Source organism: Macrotis lagotis, chromosome 2 (assembly GCF_037893015.1).
Source record: "Macrotis lagotis isolate mMagLag1 chromosome 2, bilby.v1.9.chrom.fasta, whole genome shotgun sequence".
Lineage (NCBI taxonomy): Eukaryota > Metazoa > Chordata > Mammalia > Peramelemorphia > Peramelidae > Macrotis > Macrotis lagotis.
In genome coordinates this window covers 141,175,374-141,200,845 of record NC_133659.1, presented here as the reverse complement: position 1 = coordinate 141,200,845, position 25,472 = coordinate 141,175,374, and the positions used below count along the sequence as shown (strand labels likewise).

The window sequence follows — 25,472 nt, the reverse complement described above, 5'->3', positions numbered from 1 at the left end:
GCATAGTGTCTGCATCTAGAGACAGGTGGTTCAGTGGATAGAGTACTGGCCTTGGAGTCATGAGGACAGGAGTTCAAATCCAATCTCAGACATTTGACTCTTGGTAGTTGTGTGACCTTGGACAAGTCACTTAACCCTGATTGCCTTACATCCAGGGCTATCTCCAGTAGTCCTGATTCATATCTGGTCACTGGCCCCAAAGGGTTCTGGAGGAGAAAGTGAAGCTGGTGGCTTAGCACAGTCTCCCTCACTCAAATTCAGGTCTTGTGCTTGTCATGGCATCACCCCCCTGATGTAGTCGTCTTCTTTGAAAATGGACAAAAACATTAATTAATTAATCATTAATTACAATGTACCACACTTTGCTCAACTCTAATGTCTATTCTTAATGTACTCATGAAAATCTGGGAAAAGTAAGGAAAAGGCAACAAGGAAAATAAGTATAAAAATTATGAGTTATGTTTTATAAACTAATACTGAAACTACATATGAATTTACATTTTCCTGGCATTTCAAATTGAAGAAATTAAAAGAAAACATGTTCTCAATTTTGCCATCAAATATGATTTGATAATTAAGATGTGAGTCAAAGTATAGGAAAATTTCAGGAAAAGTTTAAGGGATCAAAAAAAAAATGAGTGGCCAAGGACTCTGTTTCTTAATAAAATTGGTCTTGGGGTGGCTAGGTGGTGTAGTGGATAAAGCACCAGCCTTGGAGTCAGGAGTACCTGGGTTCAAATCTGGCCTCAGACACTTAATAATTACCTAGCTGTGTGGCCTTGGGCCAGCCACTTAACCCCATTTGCCTTGCAAAAACCTAAAAAATAAAATTGGTCTTAATACAAATCCTTAGTCACAATAAATTATGACACAAATGTCTCCTTGTAAAGGATCATTGAAGGGCTATTATATGTAACTTTTTTTCATAAATAACCTACCTTTAAAGCTTTTTTCATGATAATTCAGAAATTTATTATCCAATATATACAAAATAGTAGAGGGAATATAAAATAATTTAGAAATAGGTTCTCAAGAAGCTTATAATCTAATGGAGGAATAAGCCATACCTCAAAGTAGATAGATAAGCAGAGGAAAAAATAAACTTGTATGAAAATATAAAAGGACAAGACTTCCTGAATGAAAAAAAAAGACAAGGGGGGGAGATGATAATGAGTATTAATAATAATCTGGTATGAAATTAAACATTTGTACAAGTGAAGGGGACTAAAGTGAGATACGGTTAGGAGCAACATAAGGTAAGTTTGAAAGAAGAGAAACCCTGATGCTTTCCCCAAAACCTACTCATCCCTAGAGAGAGGAGGGGATTAAGATTGTAGTTTAATTCAATCCCTACATAGCATTAGGCCCACCAAATTCAAAGTCCAAAGCATCTCTATATATTTTAATACCCAGACCCTGACTTCTCTGGGCTTCCTTGATGCACTTATAATATCTGGGCTTAAAAATTTGACTTCTAACAACACCCAAGACTGATGCCTCTGGGTCGGAGAACTCTATTCTCTTCACCTACAAGTGAAAAGATAACAAACAAACAAACAAACAGACCAAAACCCCAAATGTTTTTCTTATGGCCGCTTGGCTAGGAAGAAGCGTAGACCGTCTCTCCTGCTTATGGATGGTGACCATTCAGTGACAGAAGGAATATTTAACTTTTTGGACACTGCCCCTGGAAAGAGAGCGTAGAGATACATATCGAGAATGATATATGGGGACTTGAAAAGACCCATAATAAGAAACTGGAGAATAAAAGATGAATAAAAAATCTTAAGGTACAGTTGGAGTCCTGAGGGCAAGGATTTTTTATTTCTTTCTGTGCTCAACAATTTAAAAAAAATAGGAAAAGAGAAGAAGGAAAGTGAAGATTATTAGCAGAATCGGTAGGTGGGTGGAACATCAGAATGTTGTGGTAGAGAGTGCTTTTTTTTATAGCGGAAGATACATTGTAATGATTAAGAACAGAGTTGAAATAATGTAGAGTAAGAACTAAAACCAGGATAGATTGATAAACTGGGAGAACATTGAATATTTGAAGGATAAGGGATCATGATGAAAGCGAAGAGCAGGTTCACAGCAGTAAAAGAGGCAGAAGGAAAGGATTTTATTCTCATTAAAGAGTTTTCAATAAGTTTTACACGTGTCTTGGTAAGTAGAATTACATATATGGCAAACATTTTATATTTATTTTCATGGAATTTTATTTTTCCACTGGGATTTTTGGTAATATAAAAACCCTGATGATTTGTGATTTTATCTTCCCAGTCTATTAAGTTAATTGTTTAAGTTTATTTTTAACTGAATCTCTGAATTCTCTAAATAATAATAGCATTTTCCAAAAGTAATAATTTTGTTTCTTCTTTTAAAATATATATTTTACCATTTTTTAAAATTCTTGTCTGACTGCTATAGCTAAACACTACTAGAAATGTAAAAAATAATGATTTTGACTACAGACTTGACTGATATATGCTTGATCATGCTAGAAAGGACCCTAGGATATTTCTGTTATAAATAATTCTAATTTTTGTTTTGAGCAGCTAGATGGTACACTGAATAGAGTTTTGGGCCTAGAATCAGGAACACTTATCTTAGACCCTTACTAGCTGTGTGATGCTGAGCAAGCCCTAAATACTTCAGTTTCCTCATTTGTAAAATGAACTGGAGAAGGAAATGATAAAACACTTCAATATTTTTGCCAAGAAGACCTCAAATGGAGTTGCAAAGAATAAGACAAGACTGAACAACAACTCTTGATTTTAGGTGGAAAGAATCTGGAACATATTACAGCAAATTATATGAATCATACGCATTAAGATAATAGTTCATTTTCACATGGAAATTAAGGCTTATGTAGTACTTTATTTTCTTCACAACAATACCATAAGGCATTTAATGCAAATTTCAATCCCATTTTATATTTGGGGAAATTGAGGTTCATGTTTAAGTGACTTGGAATATTCTTTTTTCTGACACACAAAATTTATTATCCATGCTACTACATTAAATATCTAAAAATATATGTAGGGAACTTAACATTTTTTTCTGAAAATGGTATGATTCCTGTTTATGAGGGAAAAGAACTATCATGATTTACCAAGAATTTGGATGTGGATTTCCAAAGAAAGGAATTGAATCCCCAGTTGAATCCCCTATTATTTTCATATTGAAGAATTTTAAAATTCTTGCATTCCAAATATATAATTCCTATTTCTAAATATTTATAAGTATATATTTAAACTATATTTAAGTATCAAAAAATGATCTTTTCAGTAAAAGCTAATCTCTAGGGCTTTGAGCTTGCTTGATTTTTTTAGTTTTCTTATTTCAAATTATATTATACTAATCTTTTCTTTGGAGGGATGAGATACTATCTGGAAAATTTTTCTTGGCATCAATTTTTAAAAATAGTAACTTTTGGTTTTTGTTAAATAAATATTCAATTTAAAAGTAAAAATATTGCTACCTGCTTGAAAGAAAAGGCAAAAATAAAAAAATGGTTGATAAATATAATTCCTTAGTCAAAGTATATGGCAACTGTCTACTATTAAAGATTTAAAAATAAAAACAGTATTTTTTCTAGACAAACTATCTCATAGGGAAGAATGTATATTTTTTAATATCCTTATGCCCATTTTATTCTAAAAGAAATTAATTTGCTTTTATAGTTTAATCTGCTTTTTTATCTAAAGTATGTGCCTATCATATTAATTTTAAGTTCATTATGGAGAATTATGTATCTTAAAAATGCTGATTTTGTTATTATTAGAACTACTGATAATCCTCATGTCTAAAAATGATTAAAGAGAATAGAAAATTAGCCTTATAGAGAGTTTGACTTCTGCTGGCATAGCCATCAAAAACTGATAGAATAGTAGATGTGGGCTTTTTGAAGGATGGTAGTGCTCAAAGTTTATTAGAAGGACATTTTTACTTTTATTTATTTTCATTTAAAGTAATGCATAGTAATATGACAGAAGTTGTTTGCATTTCTGTATTGATCATTTATTAAAATAAATATCCCCAATTTTTTTCTAATGTAATATTGATCCTTTGTAGATAAGAGTATGAAAGTCAATGGAAAAGTCCAGTTTATTTAACAGAAGTTTATTTTAGATTTAGATATAGAATGTCTATTTTCATTGAGTGAGGGTTAACCAATCAGCTGGGGCATAGTGTGTTTTCAGGGAAAACTAGTACTTCTTGTGTGAGATCCTGCAGAGAAATTTTCAGGTTTGCTTTCCACTTTTTGTATCCACCTGATCCATCTAACTCTCACCTATGGCTACAATAAACTGCATCATACACAACAGTCACACTCCTGTAAACTATTTCTCAGACAGGATAAAACAGGTCAAGGATAACTGAAGGTTCTAAAACCTTTTGAATTAAGGACTTTTGCCTACCTTACTCATGTGAAAACTTCCCCTGGTAGAATGGATAGATGAGAATAATTTGTTCCGACTGAAGGCAGCTGAAGCAGGTGCTGTGGAGTGGTTTAGAGTTTGGTTAGCCATCAAAAATACCAGAGTCTTTGCATATAGAGCCATCATCAATTGCCTTGACTGGACTGTGAATACTCTGGAAGAGAGAGTGAGGATGATAACTTCCTGCTACTCTGTCTCAAATCCAATTTACACATGAATCAAAAGACATCACACTTATCATTTTGCCATTTCTCTCAAAGTCCTGTTGCAACAAGTAAGTGCAAAGCAGCAAGTATGGATACCTAGGAAGCTGTAGGAACAATCCTGGACACAGGAGGCCCTGATCATAGTGTCATCTTCTCACTAGAAGCAACAGTATCCTGCTGTCACCAGTCTGAGCAACCTTTTAAGGATTGAACTACTCACCTATTGGTATAAGGAAGGTCCTAGACAAATTGCCCTAAAATTTGTCTTCTAACCAACTCTGCTCTGATCACCATGGAAGGCAGGGATTCCATCCTGTGGTAGAAAGACATAGACACACACAGACACACACACACACAGATAATTGTTCAAAGCATCAAAGAAAAATCCACTCATTGTTGATTCATGAAATGGGCAGCTGCTCACAAACAACACAAAATCCAATATACCTGAAAGATGAATAGCTCTTGTTGCAAGAGAACTCAGCAGGTATCATATCCAAATAACAACTCTGAGTGAAACAAGGCTGGTAAATTAAGCCCAGTTTACTGAAGTCAGAGCTGGATACATGTTTCTCTAGAGTGGCCAGTATCCTGCATCTGGTGAAGGTTTTGTGATCAAAATCAATTCAATCAAACATAGAGGGCCAACAAAAGGAGTAAAGTGACTTATGACAGTGCAATCCACTTGCAGGAAAATGCCATGCCATCATCAGAAGTGCCTATGCTCCCACCATGATGAACCATGATGAGGTCAAAGAAAAATTTTATGAAGACTTGGAGTCCCTTATCATCAATGTGCCAAAACAGGGCAAGCTTATAATTCTGTGTGACTTTAATGCTAGAATAGATTCAGACTATATCAGAAATGTCCTTGGAAGAAATGAAATTGGAAATAGTATCAGCAATGGTCACTTACTACTGAATAATTGTGAATCTCATGACTTTCTCATGACCAATACTGTCTTCTGTTTATCTAAATGCAATAAAACTTAGTGCATGTATCCTTGCAGAAAACATTGACATTTAATAGACTAGGTAATTGTAAGGAAAACAGACAGACAGAATTTGAGAGTGACAAAGGCAACATGTGGCTCAATGTGCTGAGCTAATCATAGACTTATTCTCTTCAAGCTAAATATCCCTCCTTTTTTAGGGTTTTTTTTTTTTGCAAGGCAATGGGGTTAAGTGGCTTGCCCAAGACCACACAGCTAGGTAATTATTAAATGTTTGAGGCCGGATTTGAACTCAGGTACTCCTGACTCCAGGGATGGTGCTCTATCCACTGCACCACCTAGCCTCCCCTAAATATCCCTTTTCAACTGAATTAGAAGTCCCAAGGCAAAATGATTACTAGAAGAATTAATGTGATAAGGAGCAGCTTGTTGCTAGTTTAGAGGGAAAGTTGAGCCAACACACAGTTGGCAACATTGGAGCAGAAAATTTTGTGTACTGCACTACATTTGCTCATCTGGATCATAACACTCACAGATATCTAGATGATAAAAAATGATAGGGAAATGCAATAGTTCCTAAATGAAAAACAATAACTCCACAGGGTTTACTAGCAGGATAGTTCATCCACTTCTAAGAAGGCAGCATTTAATTTCCATCAAAGTAAAATGCAGTTGAAGCTTAGAGATGTAGGATTTCGGGTTAAAAGGCAGATGAAATTTAGTTTTATGTTGATAGTAACAATCCAAAGTACTTTTATAATGCTCTGAAGGTATTTATGGACCAAAGACTATGATGCATCTCAACCTATTCAGTGGTAATAGAGCCACATTGATTAGTGGTAGGGACATGAACCTAGAGAGATGGACTGACTACTTACATAGTGTTTTCAACAGCCCATCCTCAATCAGTGTTGAAGTCATTGACCATTTATCTCAGGTTGAAGTCAGTCCCTTCCTAGCTGATGTTCCAAATGAAGAAGAGGCTTTGAATGGCGTTAGGTTTCTTTCATGTGGTAAAGCACCTAGTTCTGATTCATTCGAGCTAAGATCTATGGGGAGTACATTGCTCATATAAGAACAGACTGAAATTTTCAAGGTTATATGGCATGAAGAGGTTATCCCCAAGGAGATCAAGGATGCCTCCATTGTCCATCTCAATAAAAGTGAAGGGACTAGATTGTTCTGTGACAATTATAGGGGTATTTTTATCTTAGTCGCTGCAGGTAAATTTCTTGCCAGAATCCTTCTCAATAGGTTGATCTTTCACTTGGAAGATGGTCACCTCCCTAAAAGCCAGTGTGGTTTCAGAAAGGGCCAAGGAATGGTCAATATGGTTGTTTGCCTCCTGACAACTCCAAAAAAATGCCAGGAGCAGAACAGAGATCTATATCCAATGTTTGTAGATCAGACCAAGACCTTTGATACTGTCACTTGTGAGGGCTTATGGAAAATTAGGTCAAAATGTGGTTGCGTAGAGAAGTTCATCAGTATTGTACATCAATTTCATGATGCCATTCCCAGGTTCTGAATAATGGTTGATACTTTTGCATTTTCCTAGTCAGCAATGGAGTTGATAAAAGAATTTGTCCTTGTTCCCATAGCTTTTACATGGTGTTTTTCGCTATGTTATCATGCACCTTCAATGAAAAAGAATAGGGCATCAAGGTCAGCTACTACACTGATGGTAAATTCTTCAACTTGAAAAAGCCAAGACCAAAGTGTAGGGTGTGTTGATGCAGGGTTTTCTGTTTGAAGATGATTGTGTATTCAATGCAGTCTCTGAAGCTGGATGCAACAAAATATGGATTTATTCTTCTCAGCTGCTTGTGCTAATTTTGGCTTAACAATTAACACCAAGAAAACACAGGTGCTGTATTACCTAGCAGCATTTCATCCTGGGACCAATGGTTACAGTGAATGGAGAACTTTCAAATACGTAAATGTTCGCTTACTTTGGCAGTACACTTTCCATGCTGATAATAAAGTTGACATACATGTTGTTTAATTCAGAGTTTGGGAGACTCTGAAAGAAAGTGTGAGAGAACATGACAAAGTATGGAAATATGTCAAACATGGTTGTACATATATAACCTATATAAGACTGCTCTGGCCTGAATAAGTTATATATTTTTTTTCCACATGAATAAGTTATATTATGCAAATACTCAAAATTTTCCACGTCTTTGCTTCAATGATGGCTTTGCTAATGGCTCTGGAAACTGGGGCTAATTGAAGTAGAAAATGCAAAATGAAAATGCAAAAATGACTTTATCCTGGAGAAATCTTTTTTATTATTTATCAACTTGCACATACTATCTGGTTGTCATTATTTAAAAAGTGACAGTTCTAATTATAAGATATGATTAATGTCTCAAGAAATGGATTTATATTATTAAAGTTAGAGGACTAGGTATTAGGCAAATGGAATTAGTAAAATATTAGCGAGTTCATCATCATTACAAAGAAATGATTAACTTTTTTGATCTTTCCCAGGATGCATTTGTCTTTTGATTGTCCCCTAGTTCCTTTGTTCCCTTGCTAAATATTATCACAGAAGATAGAAAGTGTAGACAAGGGGTGAATATTAAGGTTGGAGCTCTAAGACTTAGTTATTTCTAACCTATACATTTCTTATAGGATAAATTTCCGTAACAAATTTTGTTGTATTCAGTCTTTCTGAAGACCTCTCTTCATCAACAAATGTTGTATTAGATAATTATGATTTCCCTCCTTTCTGCCACCTCCTCTCCAAATAAATTCTAGTAGTTCAGTTATTTTAGGTTCAGGTCACCTTATTGTGTTAGTTCAAATGTAAATTGACCTAACTCTGAATACCTGTACTTCCAGGGTAGGAAAACATGAAAAATCTAATGAGGGATATGGGAAGATGGTTTTAATTGTTTTCAATAACAATCAAATATATTGCAGAGGAAAAAAAAAAGAGTTTGGGATTTCATTTTCAAACATTCAATAATGTGTGTAATTCATACCTATATAAAAATGATTCTTAGTTTTTTTTTGTATCATGGACCTCTTTGGCAGTTTAAAATAAAGTGTAATATGTAGAATTTAAAATGAAACCAAATGTCGGTGAAATAAAAATGTCAATTTTCCACTGTCTTCATGGACCCGTTGAAATCTTCCCCCAAACTCCTAAATTATGAAGCCATAGTTCAGATTAGGTGGGCAATCATCATACACTGTCAGGGATTTGATCACTTTTAGAGCACTGAAATCTCTTGTAAGTCTTTAGCCTAGGTTGTCCCTGTGGACATCTAAATGTTCAATAGCCCAAGAAAGTAGCAAAATAACTCCAAAAAAGAAAAAAGCCCAGTCAGGATATTCTATTCCAAGTTCCATATAACCCAGCCCTAATATAAAATTTAAAGTCACAAAGTAGTCTGGAAGCAGAACAATCAGAAAAGAATGTCATCATAAAGATCTATTATGGTGACAGGTATGATGTTTGCCCTTCATTCTCAAAGAAAACCATAGCATCAGGGAGATGAAGCCATGAAAAGCACATGAATTGGATTTCAGTGAGGGGTCACTGTGCTAAGTCACCAGCCTCACTTCTCCTCCAGAGCCATCTGTGTCTAGAGGTCATATGTGAATCAAGGACAACTGGAGATGTCCCAGGATGGAAGGTAATGAGGGTTAAATGACTTGTCCAAAATCACACAGGTAATATATGTCAAGGATCAGAAGTCTCATTTGAATTCAGGTCCTCTTGACTTTAGGGTTGGTTTTCTTAGCTATTGCACCTTCTAGCTGTCCAGATGACAGGAATACTCCATAAGAGGAGAATGACTTTAAACTCCATAAGACGAGAATGACTTTAAACTCTAAGCAAATACTTAAAGAATAACAGAGCTCAAACAAAACTAAAATTAGAATTCCAAGAAGAGATAAATCAATATTTTTTTAGTTTTATTTTGTTTGTTTTTGGAGCTAATTGTTTGTTTACTTGTTTTGGGGAACTAAAATGATTTTTTAAACTCAGATGAGAGTAGAAAAGTAAAAAAAATGAAAAATACAGAAATTTGGAAAGAGAGTTAAAAGGTTAGGACTTACCCAGTTAAAAAATTCCTAGGAAATTAGAATAGACCAAATAGAAACTAATAATGATAAGATTGAAAGTCAAATTATAGAGAGCTTAAGAGATGAAGTAAGAAGAAAGTATAGATATCTAGAGAAGATGGTCTTTTTGTTGTTGTTTGCAAGGGGTTAAGATCACATAGCTAGGTAAGTATTACCTATCTGAGAGAAGATTTGAACTCAGGTCCTCCTGACTCCAAGGCCAGTGCTCTATCCACTGTACCACCTAGTTGTCCCTTAAGATAGTCTTTCTAAAGAAATTTAACTAAGAGGTAGATGAGAGAGATAGGGCAATAGTTAGAAGGGTCAAAATTAAGTATCTCTTAAGGATGAAGAAAACATGGATGTATTGACAAACAGTCCAGAAGGAACAAAAACATAGTGAGAGATTAAAAAATAAAGATTATAGTAAGAATAATATGCTGGAGATTCAGAGGGGATGTGATCAAGAGTATGATTTGACCTTGGCAATGAAAAAAGGTCTTTTCATCAGATATTAGAATGAAGGATGATGTCAAATGCATATGAGATATGAGTAGATGGGGAACTTGGTGAATTTCTTCAGTTCTTTCCATGAAATGAGGGCAGGGTCCTCAGCTGAGCCAGTATAAGAAAGGTGTCCATATGAAAGGTTAAAATGTCTGCAGGTTCTTTATATCAGATCAAGTTGCTGTAAAAATAGATAGCCTTAAAAGAGATAAGGAAGGAAACTATATCCTCCTAAAAGGTACCATAGGCAATAAAGTAATTTCAATACCATATGTATGCACCCAATGGAATAGCAGTGAAAGTCTTAGAGGAGAAGTTGAAAGAGGTACAGGAAGATATAGACAGCAAAACTCTTCTAGTGGGAGACCTCAACCTCCCACTCTCAGATTTAGATAAATCAAATCATAAAATAAATAAGAAGGAAGTTAAGGAGGTAAATAGATCGTTAGAAAACCTAGACATGGTAGACCTTTGGAGAAATTTGAATGAGGATAGAAAGAAATATACATTTTTTATGAAGTACATGGCACTTATACAAAAACTGACCATGTACTAGGGCATAAAAATCTAATGATCAGTTGTAGAAAGGCAGAATAGTGAATACGTCTTTCTCAGATCATAATGCAATAAAAATAATGTGCAATATTGGGCCAGGGAGATATAGACCCAAAATTAATTGGAAACTAAATAACCTCATTTTAAAGAATAAGTGGATCAAACAAGAAATTATAGAAAGAATTAATTATTTCATCCTAGATAATGACAATAATGAAACAACATACCCAAACCTATGGAATTCATTCAAGGCAGCTATCAGTGGATATATTCTATCTTTAAATGCTTACATGAATAAATTAGAGAAAGAATAAATCAATGAACTAAATTTGCAACTAAAAATTAGAGAAAGAACAAATTTAAAAAATACCAATTAAATACTAAATGAGAAATTCTAAAAATTAAAGGAAAAATTAATAAAATTGAAAGCAAGAAAACTATTGAACTAACAAAAGCAAGAGTTGGTTTTATGAAAAAACCAATAAAATTGATAAACCTCTGGTAGATTTGATTTACAAAAAGAAAGAAGAAAACCAAATTGCTAGTATCATAAAGGAAAAAGGTTAACTCACCAACAATGAGGAAGAAATTAAAGTAATAATTCAGAATTGTTTCATATGAAGAAATAAAGTCAAGAATTTCCAGAGATTTAATGAAAAATATACAAAAGAAGGTTGCTTAGCCTTACCAGATCTTAAATTATATTATAAAGCATCAGTCATCAAAACTGTCTGGTATCGAGGTGGCTAGGTGGTGCAGTAGATAGAGCACCAACCCTGGAGTCAGGAGTACCTGAGTTCAAATCCGGACTAAGATACTTAATAATTACCTAGCTGTCTGGCCTTGGGCAAGCCACTTAACCCCATTTGCCTTGTAAAAACTAAACAAAAAACTGTCTGGTATTAGCTAAGAAATAGAATGGTGGATCAGTGGAATAGACTAGGTGCAATAGCAGGAAATGATTATAGTAATCTGTTTGATAAACCCAAAGAGTCTAGCTATTGGGATAAAAAACCCTTTCTTTGATAACAGTTTGTTGGGAAAATTGGAAGTTGGTTTGGAAGAAATTTAGATTAGGCTAACACCTCACACCCTATACCAAGATAAGATCCAAATGGATACAGGATATAGACATAAAAAAGCAGTATTATAAGTAAACTAGAAGATCAAGGAGTTGTTTACATGTCAGATCTATAGAAAGGGAAGCAGTTTATGACCAAGGAAGAAATGGAGAACATCATTAAAAACAAACTAGTTAGTTTTGATTACATTAAATTAAAAAGCTTTTGCATAGGCAAAACCACTGTAACCAAGATGAAAAGAAATGTAGCACATTGGGAAATAATTTTTACAACTAGTATTTCTGACAAAGGACTCATTTCTAAAATAACAGAGAGCTGAGTCAAATTTTCAAAAAAAAAAACAAAACCAAGCCATTCCCCAATTGACAAATGGTCAAAGGATATGCAAAGGCAATTTACAGATGAGAAAATCAAAACAATCCATAATCATATGAAAAATTGCTCTAAATCATTACTTATTAGAAAAATGCAAATTAAAGCATCTCTGAGGTACCTCCTTACACCTTTCTCAGACTGACCAATATGACTGGAAAGGACAATGATCAATGTTGGAAGGGATGTGGGAAATCTGGGATACTAAAACATTGTTGGTGGAGCTGTGGACTCATTCAAACTTTCTGGAGAGCAATTTGGAATTACACTCAAAGGGCAACAAAAATGTGCATAGTCTTTGATACAGCAATACCACTACTGGGTCTATACCCTGAAGAGATTATGAAAAAGGATAAAATCATTACTTATACAAAAATATTCCTAGCAGCCCTGTTTGTGGTGGCAAAGAATTGGAAATTAAATGAATGTCAAATTGGGGAAATGGCTTAGCAAAGTGTAGTATATGTATGTGATGGAATGCTATTGTTCTAATAGAAACCAGAAGGGATGGGAATTCAGGGAAACCTGGAAGGATTTGCATGAACTGATGCTGAGAGAGATGAGCAGAACCAGAAAAACACTGTACACCCTAACAGCAACATGGGGGTGATGAACAACCTTGATGGACTTGCTCATTCCATCAGTGCAACAATCAGGGACAATTTTGGGCTGTCTGCAATGGAGAATACCATCTTTATCCAGAGAAAGAATTATGGACTTTGAACAAAGACCAAAGACTACTACCTTTAATTTAAGGGAAAAAACCTGTTATCTTATTATGTAATTTTGCTATCTATCTTCCTTAAGAATATGATTTCTCCTTCATCACATTCAACTTAGATCAATGTATGCCATGGAAATGATGTAAAGACTAACAGAATGCCTTCTGTGGGGGGGGGGGGGGAGGGAAGCAAGATTAGGGGAAGAATTGGTAAAACTCAAAATAAATAAAATGTTTCTAAAAAAGTCTGCGGTTCCTGATTGAAGTTTATTCACTTTTAGAAGGTTATAGTATATTGGGGAAAACATTATAATGGAGTCAACAAATGTAGCTTGGAAATTACAAGATGTAACTGGAGCCAAATATCGCCATCACACTTTTTGTTTCCACCTTTGTTAATTGCAACATTCCCAACATTTCTACAGTGTTAGACCTTAGACAATTCTGACAGGGACTGGTGGTTCCATGCACAAATCATTATCATATCTTGCTAGAAGTCAAAACATAGGTAATAAGTTATTACTTTTTTAATGCCCTGTTTGATTAAGTCTCACAAACATTCCTATGCAGGCTAATTTGCAATCTTACTAATTTGGAATCTTTAACTATTGTCCTGTTCTCTCTCCAAAGGAAACTTTTGACATGAAATCTGAAGAACATGCAAATGTAATTCAGAAGCTGGAACAGACAATTGAAAATCTGAGGACCAAAATAGCTGAACTAGAGAAGCAATACCCTACTACGGTCATGGAGATTGGAAAACAAGTTACTGAGAGGGGAGTGGCAGAAGGTGTCTGTCAGGAAGATCTTCAATTAAGTGAAGAAGATATAAAACATCAAAGACTGTTACATGTAAAATCAGTACAGACTTCACCAACAGAGGAGGGCAGTGCATCTGTAACGCCTTTTGCTAACACACTGCCACAGCATCTTCCACTCACTCAGGAGGGTATAAATGGACAGCTAACTGTGCCATTGACACCTTCTGGACCTCAAACAAAATTTTGTTCAGAGATTTCTTTGATTGTTTCACCAAGGTTAATATCTGTACAACTAGATGCAAATCAATCCATACAGTGTGTATCACAGCCTCCACCACCTCCATCCCTCCCAGGTTCTGATAATCAAGAAAAGATTCCAGCACAGGTTTCCCCAACACCTTTTATAACTGAATGTGTGACCAGCCATGAACATTCCCTTTCCACATCTTTTGAAAATAGTCGTGGAGTTTTACCCTCCCCACATCTGACTGGTAGAGAACTGAATCCTCCTCTGCCCGGTGCAGGTATCCCACCACCACCTCCCCTCCCTGGTGTGGACATTCCACCTCCCCCACCTCTACCTCCTTTGCCTGGTACAGAATCTTACATCTCCACGTCTGGATCAGGAATGATGATTCCTCCCCCACCTCCTCTTCCTGACATGGCAGTGCTGCCTACCCCTCCATCTCTATCTGGCTTGGAAATACCCCCTCCCCCTCCGCTGCCTGGAGTGGGGATCCCTCCTCCCCCTCCGCTGCCTGGAGAGGGGATCCCTCCTCCCCCTCCGCTGCCTGGAGTGGGGATCCCTCCTCCCCCTCCGCTGCCTGGAGAGGGGATCCCTCCTCCCCCTCCGCTGCCTGGAGTGGGGATCCCTCCTCCCCCTCCGCTGCCTGGAGTGGGGATCCCTCCTCCCCCTCCGCTGCCTGGAGTGGGGATCCCTCCTCCCCCTCCGCTGCCTGGAGTGGGGATCCCTCCTCCCCCTCCGCTGCCTGGAGTGGGGATCCCTCCTCCCCCTCCGCTGCCTGGAGAGGGGATCCCTCCTCCCCCTCCGCTGCCAGGAGTGGGGATCCCTCCTCCCCCTCCGCTGCCTGGAGAGGGGATCCCTCCTCCCCCTCCGCTGCCTGGAGAGGGGATCCCTCCTCCCCCTCCGCTGCCTGGAGTGGGGATCCCTCCTCCCCCTCCGCTGCCTGGAGTGGGGATCCCTCCTCCCCCTCCGCTGCCTGGAGTGGGGATCCCTCCTCCCCCACCTCTGCCTGGAGTTGGAGTTCCCCCTCCTCCTCCACCTCCACTTCTACCAGGTGTGGGAGTCCCTCCACCTCCTCCACCTTTGCCTGGAGTGGGGATCCCACCCCTTTCTGCATCCCCTTTGCCACCTGGCTCAGGTCCTCCACCTCCACCACAAGCTGGGGGCAGTACATTGCCAAACATGCTTCCCCAAGTATGTGGATTCCTTCCTCCTCCACTGCCAGCTGGATTATTTGGAATAGGCTTGAATCAGGACAAAGTGAGTAGGAAACAAGCAATAGAACCTTGTCGACCAATGAAGCCTCTTTATTGGACAAGAATTCAGCTACACAGTAAAAGGTAAAACAAGAATTTGAAGTGGTTTGATTGTGCTTGGAACGTAGTGCAAACACCTGTCAAATATTGTTGTGAATGCGCAGAATTGCGTTGTGGGCAACTTTTAAGACTTGTTTGCAACTTTTATATTGAGATATTGGCAAATCAATTTTGGCATTTAAAAAAGATCCAATAACATCAATAAGAGTTATCCCCATCTTTTCTTTAAATATGTCTCTCATTTATGATTAAGTTCTGAGTGAAAAAAAAAGAGGTCAAATTGTAAGATTCTGAAGGTTAATTGGTATTCTTCCTGGGAGAATAAGTAGCTACTTTCAAGATCTGAACTCCTGTCATGCCCATAATCTTTGGAAAGCATACCACATAAGCATGGAGCTCTGAATTGTAAACAAGCTTGAGCCGGTTCTGGCCAGATGAATCACCATATGGGTGCTTTGTTTATTGTATTCATCATTTAGTTTTTACATTTCTGCCAAGAAACTTATAAATACAAATCAGAATCTCAGTATAATCTTTGTACTTCTATGGCAGTGAATTCTAATGTTCTGGGAGATTACCATAACTTCTCATGTTTAGTTTGATTTTGTAGCACACCCTCTAGAATGAAGTGCTAAATGATATACCTATCTGTGCCATTCAAATTTAAATGTTTGTTTGCTTTTGAGAATTATGACATCCCAAGTGATAATAGATAGAGTGCTGCAAAACCAAAGCTGGGAATCCCTGTTATATTCCCTGCTATTTTTTCCTTCTCTTTATTTTGGTGCTGGTAGTTTGTAAAGTGACCACTTGTAGACTGGAGTTCACATCCCTGAGTCATCCAGTCATTGACTGAGTTGTCTGGAATGTGGTAGAATAGGGAACAATGCACTTTGAGGCTTATTAGCTAATTCTTTTTTGGAACTTTTTATAAAAGCCCCTTTAAAGGATTACATTTCTCTTCTTTGACCAGTTTAACATGGCAGTCTTCACCAATCTTAGCCAGGAAATAAGTATATGTGAGTATCTGCAATTATGAGCAGATATGTATGTGTAAGCACACATACACACATATAGATATTGATATAGACACATAGACATGCACATTTCCATTTTTACTTATGAATCAGGGTTGGATAATAAGGAAAAGAGATGAAGACAGCTAAAAACCTGCTGTAAAATTCGGATGCTATTAGAGAAGCATTGTTTCTAAAAATAGGGAATTAATAGACCCACTGTACTCTTCCTTAGTTTAAACCATGGTGACTAACTCAGAGGATGTCCAAAGGAATACCTCCAGGTTGGTAAAAAAAAAAAAAAAAACCTCTAAGTCCCTGATATTTAAGGGTAATTGGAAAAAGAGAAGACTCAGAGGGATGTGATGGGAATCTTTGTTATTGAAATACATTCACATAAAGTAGGGAATAAACTCCTCTTTAGCATTAGAAGGTGGTATCAGAAAAAATGGGTGAAAGTTACAAAGAGGGTAATTTAATTTTAGTATTAGAAAAAAACTTCCTAAAAATTCTAACTGTCCAAAATTTGAATGCAATGCCTTGAGATATAGTGGTTTCCCCTTACTTGGAGGTCTTCCAACAAAGGATCAGACATAATTTGTCAGTATGCTATCACAGGGATTCTTTTCATTTACAGGTTAGATTAGATGGCCATTGAGGTCCCTTAAATCCTCCAAATTTTCTTATCCTCTGTATCTGATGAAGACTTTTCTCTAGTCATGCTAAACTATTCAAAGAAAAAGTAAAAATCCCTAAAAATAATCCTTTATGAAGAGTTTCCACAAGTTTCTGTCCCTTTCCTCACCCATCTCAACCTTTTTTCTAAAGAAAGAAAAGGGTATAAGGGATTTTTTCTGGAATCAGGAAAACCTGGGTTCAAGTTCTACTCTGTTGCATACTGAATATCATCTTCATGTCTAAGTTGCTTGACCACTTACTGTCCTAGATAACTGTCTAAGACTTGTAAAACTTTTTTATTAAGTAAGTGTGGAAGCATTAATAACTTAAATTGGTAAAGGAAATTTCCATATTGAAAAGTCCCTACCCCAGTGAAATCATAGTTATACACAAATTCACAGCAAAACTTGCTGTATGCATATATGTGTTCATTTACTACATAATATATGGTTTGTTTAGAACAATACTAAAATGAGTTGACATTCTCTGATCATATGTTAGCTGATGAGAGAAGTATATATATATATATATATATATATATATATATATATACAGAGAGAGAGAGAGAGAGAGAGAGAGAGAGAGAGAGAGAGAGAGAGAGAGAGAGAGAGAATGAGAATGAGAACTCTGTGGCAAGAGAAACAAACCTGGGATTAAAAACCACTTTGGATAATACATAATGCTGAAAAATGGTAATGGACCACTGTCAGCCATGCATCAGTGTGCCCTTGTCTTATATTTATTTTGTGGAGAATTAATTACTCAGAATTCTGCAATTCCAGAATTCCAAGAAAGCCAATGCTCTGTTAGCTGTATAGAATGGTACTTTTCTCAACTGATATTAATTTAGGGTACTTGGAAAGATAGATAAAATATATTATTTCTGTAACCTACCTATTTTTAATCACAATTTTCCCCTTCATCCAATAATTTAACTTAGCAGTTTGACATTGTTCTTCATTCATTTTGTGCAAAACTTTAGAGATTCTAGCACTTCTCTCATTTGGGAAAAAATAGAGGAACCATCCATAGATTGTCATGAATTTGAAGAATTATTTTCTAAAACTGCTGTAAAGGAGAGGAAGAAACCTATTTCTGACACCATAACAAAGACCAAGACTAAACAAGTGAGTACTCTTTTTTTCTTTCCAGTCCTTTTTGTTGGATGTTATTTCTGGCACAAACATATGGACTTTATTAGAAAAGATGTGCTTGCTTTTGAAATGCTTCCTGGACTGTAAACCCCAACATAGATCTAAAGCAGAGAAAAGGGTGAAAATTTTAAAGGTATAGTTAAATAAGAACATCACAGAATAGAGAATAAATAGACTTTCAAATTTCTAATGCTTCTTCAGTAGTTTAACCCCTACTCTAGAATCCAATTAGCCAAACATAAAAAGGAAAAGTGAGGCTTTTTAAAAGGATGCTTGGTCCAACTGATATTTCTGTTGAGCATTAATTCATAAAATGGCAGTTTCAGCAAGGCAATCATTGACATAGCAAAAGGCACTGGCTAATGATATTATTATGGATGAAGAGTCAGTGTCTGTGCTTAGTGGGCATATGTAGTTAGCACATGAACTGGACATTACAGTGATGGTGACCTGTCTTGGCTGACACTTGAAAGGTATAGAATTATATAGAAAGGGAGAGGAAGTAAGTTCAAAGTGAAAACAAAAGAATATGAAGTTAAATGTAAAACTATATAGGCTTGGTTGTTTTGTTTTATTTTTTTGACAAAATTAAAATTTTATCATAGACCATAAGATAAGATTTGACTGAGCATTCCCTGTGATCATCAGTATATTAAGGTTTTAATTGATAGAAAGCATTTGCATTTTTTTCTTATATTTCTAATTTATCTAAAAAAAAGTTTTAGGGAAGTTGATAACATATCTTGTACCTGGATTCAAATTTAACCTTTGGTATTTATTAGCATTAATATTCATGTGTCTCATACCTATTAGAACTTTTCTATCAATCAAGTGAGTTACCATGGTAAGAGAACAAAACATCATGTTTAGCTACACTGTTATTTAGCAACAAGAGATACCTAAACAGGTTTATTTTTCTGGGATTCTCTGCAGTCTGATAGTCTATGTTGTTTTTGTTCTTTGTTTTCAATGAGGATTAGGAATATTAGGGATGTAATTCCATGGCATATGAGTGAATTGGATTTAAGTGAGGGAGGACTGTGCAAAGTTATCAGCCTCACTTTCTCCTCAGAGTCATTTGTGTCACATGGTACCACAATGTAAAATACTCCCTAGGTGGGGATCTTAAGATTAGTTTTTCTATTTTAAATGATTCTCTAATTTATTTCTTCTTTTAAAGTTTTCTTGGCATTCTCCTTTAGATCCCCATTTTCGACAATTGGGTGTAAACAAATAAATTGTCTCAAAAATTCACTTGCAAGTTAAAGAATTCATGAATGAACTCTCTTTTGTGTGTTTAAAATCCTGCTTTTATAGCTGACAAAGAGCAATGAACAGTGACATCTGAATGATAGCCATCATATTCACTTTATTGTTGTAGTTCATTTGTTTCAGTTGTGTCTGACTCTTTTTCATCTCATTTCGGGATTTTTTTTTTAACAAAGATGCAAGAGCAGTTTGCTATTTCCTTCTCCAGTTCATTTTACAGTTGAGAAAATTGAGGTAAACTGGATTAAGTGACTTTCCCAGAGGCATATGGCTAGTAAATCTCTGAGATGAGTTTTGAACTTCCAAATTGGAGTTTTCTTGACCCCAGGCCCAATATTGTATTCCCCTGCCTCCCCCAGTCCCTACCCACCATCTTATTTGAGTTGGAGCAGTGTTCAATTTTGCACCTTGCTTAATTCTACTATGTGAAAAATGTTGCTGAGAGTTGAATATAGATGGGCTGGCATTAGATTTCCCCACTGTGCATCAGTCAGCAGCATCCTTCTCTTGAGGATCATCTGTGTATATTAATCATCATTTAAAGCTTTATGACAGGTTACAGAGATCCAGTGGCAGCAGTATCCTTCTCCTGTATCACTGACACCTCATTACCCAGACTATGGAGAAGAGACTTTCTTTTAGACAGTATTAAAATTTGTATCAATTCAGATTGATTTACATTATAGCAACCTCAAACCTTGTCTCTAAACTATCCCTATTCTGACTTACAACTATAGTTGTCAAATAGCTGCCTGACTGAGGGTCTGATGCTTAGTTCTGGGTTTCAAGTCTGGTTTTTGAGTGGCATTGAAATTGTTCTCTTCTAAACCTGTAAGAATTCCAGAGACAGAGATCTGCTCTTAAGTGAAATATTATTTTTTCAAGTTTCTTTTTTTTAAATTTATTTTTATTGAAGATTTATTTGAGTTTTACAATTTTCCCCCCAATCTTACTTCCATCCCCCCACAGAAAGCAATCTGTCAGTCTTTACTTTGTTTCCATGTTGTACCTTGTTCCAAATTGAGTGTGATGAGAGAGAAATCATATCCTTAAAGAAGAGACAAGAAGGCTAAGAGGTAACAAGATCAGACAATAAGATATCTGGGTTTTTTTTATTTTTTTTCAAGGCAAATGGGGTTAAGTGGCTTGCCCAAGGCCACACAGTTAAGTAATTATTAAGTGTCTGAGGTTGTATTTGAACTCAGGTACTCCTGACTCCAGGACTGGTGCTCTATACACTGCGCCACATAGCTGCCTCCGTTTTTTCTAAATTAAAGTGTATTCCTTGAACTTTGTTCAAAATCCACATCTCCTTATCTGGATACAGATGGCACTCTCCTTTGCAGACAGCCCAAAATTGTTCCCAATTGTTGCACTGATGGAATGAGCGATTACTTAAGGTTAGTCATCGCCCCCATGTTGCTGTTAGAGTATACAGTGTTTTTCTGGTTCTGCTCATCTCACTCAGCATCAGTTCATGCAAATCCTTCCAGGCTTCCCTGAAATCCCCATCCCTCCTGGTTTCTAATAGAACAATAGTGTTCCATGTCATACATATACCACAGTTTGCTAAGCCATTTCCCAATTGAAGGACATTTACTTGATTTCCTATTCTTCACCACCACAAACAGGGCTGCTATAAATATTTTTGTACAAGTGATGTTTTTACCCTTTTTCATAATCTCTTCAGAGTATAAACCCAGTAGTGGTATTGCTGGGTCAAAGGGTATGCACATTTTTGTTGCCCTTTGGGCATAGTTCCAAATAGCTCTCCAGAAAGGTTGAATGAGTTCACAGCTCTACCAACAGTGTAATAGTGTCCCAGACGTCCAACAACCCTTCCAACAATGATCATTATCCTTTCTGGTCATATTGGCCAATCTTAGAGGTGTGAGGTAGTACCTCAGAGAAGCTTTAATTTGCATTTCTCTAATAATTAATGATTTAGAGCAATTTTTCATATGACTATGGATTGCTTTGATCTCCTCATCTGTAAATTGCCTTTGCATATGCTTTGACATTTTTCAATTGGGGAATGGCTTTTTGTTTTAAAAATATGACTCAGTTCTCTGTATATTTTAGAAATGAGTCCTTTGTAGGAAACATTAGTTGTAAAGATTGTTTCCCAATTTAATACATTTCTTTTGATCTTGGTTACAATGGTTTTATCTGTGCAAAAGCTTTTTAATTTAATGTAATCGAAATCATCTAATTGGTTTTGGGGGATGTTCTCTAACTCTTCCTTAGTCATAAACTGCTCCCCTTTCCATAGATCTGACAGGTAAACTAGTCCTTGATCTTCTAATTTACTTATAGTATTGTTTTAATGTCTAAATCCTGTAACCATTTGGATCTTATCTTGGTAAAGGGTGTGAGGTGTTGGCCTAATCTAAGTTTCGTCCATACTAACTTCCAATTATCCCAGCAGTTTTTATCAAAGAGGGAGTTTTTATCCCAATAGCTGGAGTCTTTGGGTTTATCAAACAGCAGCTTACTATAATCATCTCCTGCTTTTACACCTAGTCTATTCCACTTGTCCACTACTCTATTTCTTAGTCAATACCAAACAGTTTTGATAACCGATGCCTTATAATATAATTTTAGATCAGGTAGGGCTAAGCCACCTCTTTTGCACTTTTTTTCATTAGGCTCCTGGAAATTCTTGACTTTTTATTTTTCCATATACAATTTTTTCTAACTCATTAAAGTAATTTTTTAGAATTTTGATTGGTAGGGCACTAAACTTATAGTTTTGGTATAATTGTCATTTTATTGTATTAGCTGTACCTATCCATGAGCAGCTGATATTTGCCCAGTTATTTAATTCTGATTTAATTTGTGTGAGAAGTGTTTTATAATTGTTTTCAAAAACATTCTGAGTCTGTCTTGGCAAATAGACTCCCAAGTATTTTATATTGTCTGAGGTTACTTTGAATGGGATTTCTCTTTCTAGCTCTTCCTGCTGTATCTTGCTAGACATATATAGGAAAGTTGAGGATTATGAGGGTTTATTTTATAACCTGCAACTTTGCTAAAATTGCTAATTGTTTCCAGTAGTTTTTTTGGATGATTTATTGGGATTCTGTAGGTAGACCATCGTGTCATCTGCAAAGAGTGAGAATTCTGTCTCTTCCTTCCCAATTCTAATTCCTTCAATTTCTTTTTCTTCTCTAATTGCTGAAGCTAACATTTCTAATACAATATTGAATAGTAGTGGGGATAATGGGCACCCTTGTTTCACCCCTGATCTTATTGGGAATGCTTCTAGCCTCTCCCCATTGAATATAATGCTTGTTGATAGTTTCAGATAGACACTGGTAATTATTCTAAGGAACAGTCCATTTATTCCTAAACTCTCTAGTGTTTTTAGTAGGAATGGATGCTATATTTTGTCAAAAGCTTTTTCAGCATCTATTGATATGATCATATAATTTCTGATAGGTTTGTTGTTGATATAATTGAGTATACTAACAGTTTTCCTAATATTGAACCAATCTTGCATTCCTGGAATAAATCCTACTTGATCATAATGTATCATCCTAGTTATAACTTGTTGTAATTGTTTTGCTAAGATTTTATTTAAGATTTTTACATCTATATTCATCAGGGAGATAAGTCTATAATTTTCTTTCTGTTTTAACTCTTCCTGGTTTAGGTAACAGCACCATATTGGTTTCATAGAAAGTGTTAGGCAGAGTTCTATCTTTCCCTATTTTTCCAAAGAGTTTATATAGAATTGGGACCAATTGTTTCTTAAATGTTTGATAGAATTTGCTTGTGAATCCATCAGGCCCTGGAGATTTTTTCTTAGGGAGTTCAATGATGGCTTGTTGAATTTCTTTTTCTGAGATAGGGTTGTTTAGGTATTTAATCTCATCTTCATTTAACCTGGGCAACATATATTTTTGTAAATATTCATCCATTTCTTAAGTGAAATATTATTGAAGAAGACTGGGTTTGTTTAACTTCATCATTTAGAAGAATAATCCATCCATTTAATGCCTACAGGGTAGTATGATCTCTTGTTTAAAACTACAAGTAGTTTTCTTTATGTGGCAGATGTATACTGATTGAGTGTACACATTTTGGTACCTCATGATTTATTTCAAGTAAAATTAATAATCTTAAATGCAGTGGCATGTGTTTATGGAGATAATTTAAAGTAATTTTACTTGTATACAATGGAAGCTGGAAGTTCTGTTTTTCTTTAAATATTTAAAAATAGCTAAATAATTTTTCTGTGATCTGTCTCCTTCCTGAAAGTAGGTCTGTGGTCTGGATGCACTGGTACTTAATGAGGTGCCTGTGCTGTATTACTTTCACAGTGCAAACATTTTTGGTGTGATAACATGAAATTCTCAAGGTTGGTAAATTTTGCCTTTTGGCATATTGGAAGGCAGATTGTTTTCCGGATGCTCAGACCTACAATAATGATAACATCTTGCATTTTAAAATTTTTGTTGCAAGAGGGGAAAAACAATTTACATTTTTATAATAGCAAAAGTGCAGTTGATTTGTTTGGACTTATTTTTCATAAGGTTCTTTGATTTTTGAAGCACTAGCTATAAGGAGGTTTATAACTAAAAAAAGAAACACAGGACTGAGGAATGAAATATATTGTTTTAGCTAGTGTTCCCTTCGAGGGGAAAAAAGCAAAACCCTCCTAACTGAAATTTTGAAATAAAAGTTTTTGGAATTTAACTATTAGGCAAACAAAATAGATGATTACAAAAAAGATATTTTGTATTATGTCAAAGATTTACTGTAAAACAAATTTCTGGGGATATATATATATATATATATGTATTTCAGAACAAGTCCACATTCATCCTGTACTTTCTACAACTACATCTGAATAAAATAATTTATATTTAGGGAGGTGTTCATGAGGTGTTATATAAAGGTTTTAATCATTAAAAAATATGTTTAGTCTCCTATACTTCTGAGAGGCGTAAAGTAGGTGAAGTATGGTTTTAGAAAGATTAACAACAACAAAGTTTGAAACAAAACAATGAGATTCTGATCAATTACAATTTATCCAAAGAGAAAAAACAACCTGGAAAAAAAGAAAAACAATTGAGACTATTTCCATCTTATCCCATTGTTTATTATTTTGAAGGTTTGGAAATTTTAATTTTTTAATATTTCCCAAATACATGTTAAAATAGTTTTTAACTTTTTTATGTTTTAAGTTCCAAATTCTATTCCTTCTCTTCTACCCTTCCCCCTCACTGAGAAGATAAACAATATGATACAGCTTATACATGTGCAATCATGTAAAAAATTTCCATACAGTTATTTTGTACAGGAAGACTCAAACAAAAAAAGAAAGAAAGAGAAGGAAAGATGAAGGAAGGAGGGAAGAAAGGTACAGAAAGAAAAAAAGTATAGTATACTTCTGTTTGTATTCAGACAATATCCACTATTTCTCTGGAGGCAGATGGTATGTTTCATTATGATCTTCTGTGATTGTCTCGGATTATTGTATTGTTGTATTGTTGAGAATAGTTAAATCATTCACAGTTCTACATCTTACAATATTACTATTACTATATGCAATATTTTCCTGATTCTATTCACTTCATTATGAATCAGTTCATATGTCTTTCCAATTTTTTTCTGAAATCACCCTGTTTGTCATTTCTTATTGCATAAAAGATTTCATCATAATCATATCCTTCAAATTCTTCAGGCATTCCCCAATTGATGGTCATGCCCTCAATTTCCAATATTTAACCACCTGTGGAGGATATCACCTTCCTTATAGTCACTCTGATTCACCTTAGGTGTCTTCCTCAACTCCTCACTCTCTCACATCCCATATATCTATTGAGTTGAGAAATGTTGGTCTTTCAAACTACACAAGACTTCATCACCTCTTACTTGAATTAATTGTAATAGTCTTCTACTTGTTTTTCCTTGCCTTAAGAAGCTACTCTCCCCAGAGAATCCTCTTCCCAATATCCAAATAGATTCTAATAAAGTTTTGGTCTATCACTGTCATTTCCCTCCTCAGTAAATTCTAGAGCCTCCTATTTGTTCTAGATGCATATTAGTTCTCTTTATTTCAAATTTTAAAGTTATACTATTGTATATTTTATATTATATTTATTATT

At 35.6% G+C, this 25,472-nt stretch overlaps 1 protein-coding gene across 2 annotated transcripts in view; it reads left to right on the top strand.

The window, feature by feature from the left end:
- Positions 1-25,472, top strand: part of FMN2 (formin 2) — a 463,537-nt gene that overhangs the window by 113,660 nt on the left and 324,405 nt on the right. For both annotated transcript variants that reach the window (XM_074222920.1, XM_074222919.1), the window contains exons 5-6: positions 13,549-15,263; positions 17,916-18,060. In XM_074222920.1, the coding sequence (XP_074079021.1) occupies positions 13,549-15,263; positions 17,916-18,060 (1,860 nt within the window). The remainder of the gene's footprint in view (positions 1-13,548; positions 15,264-17,915; positions 18,061-25,472) is intronic.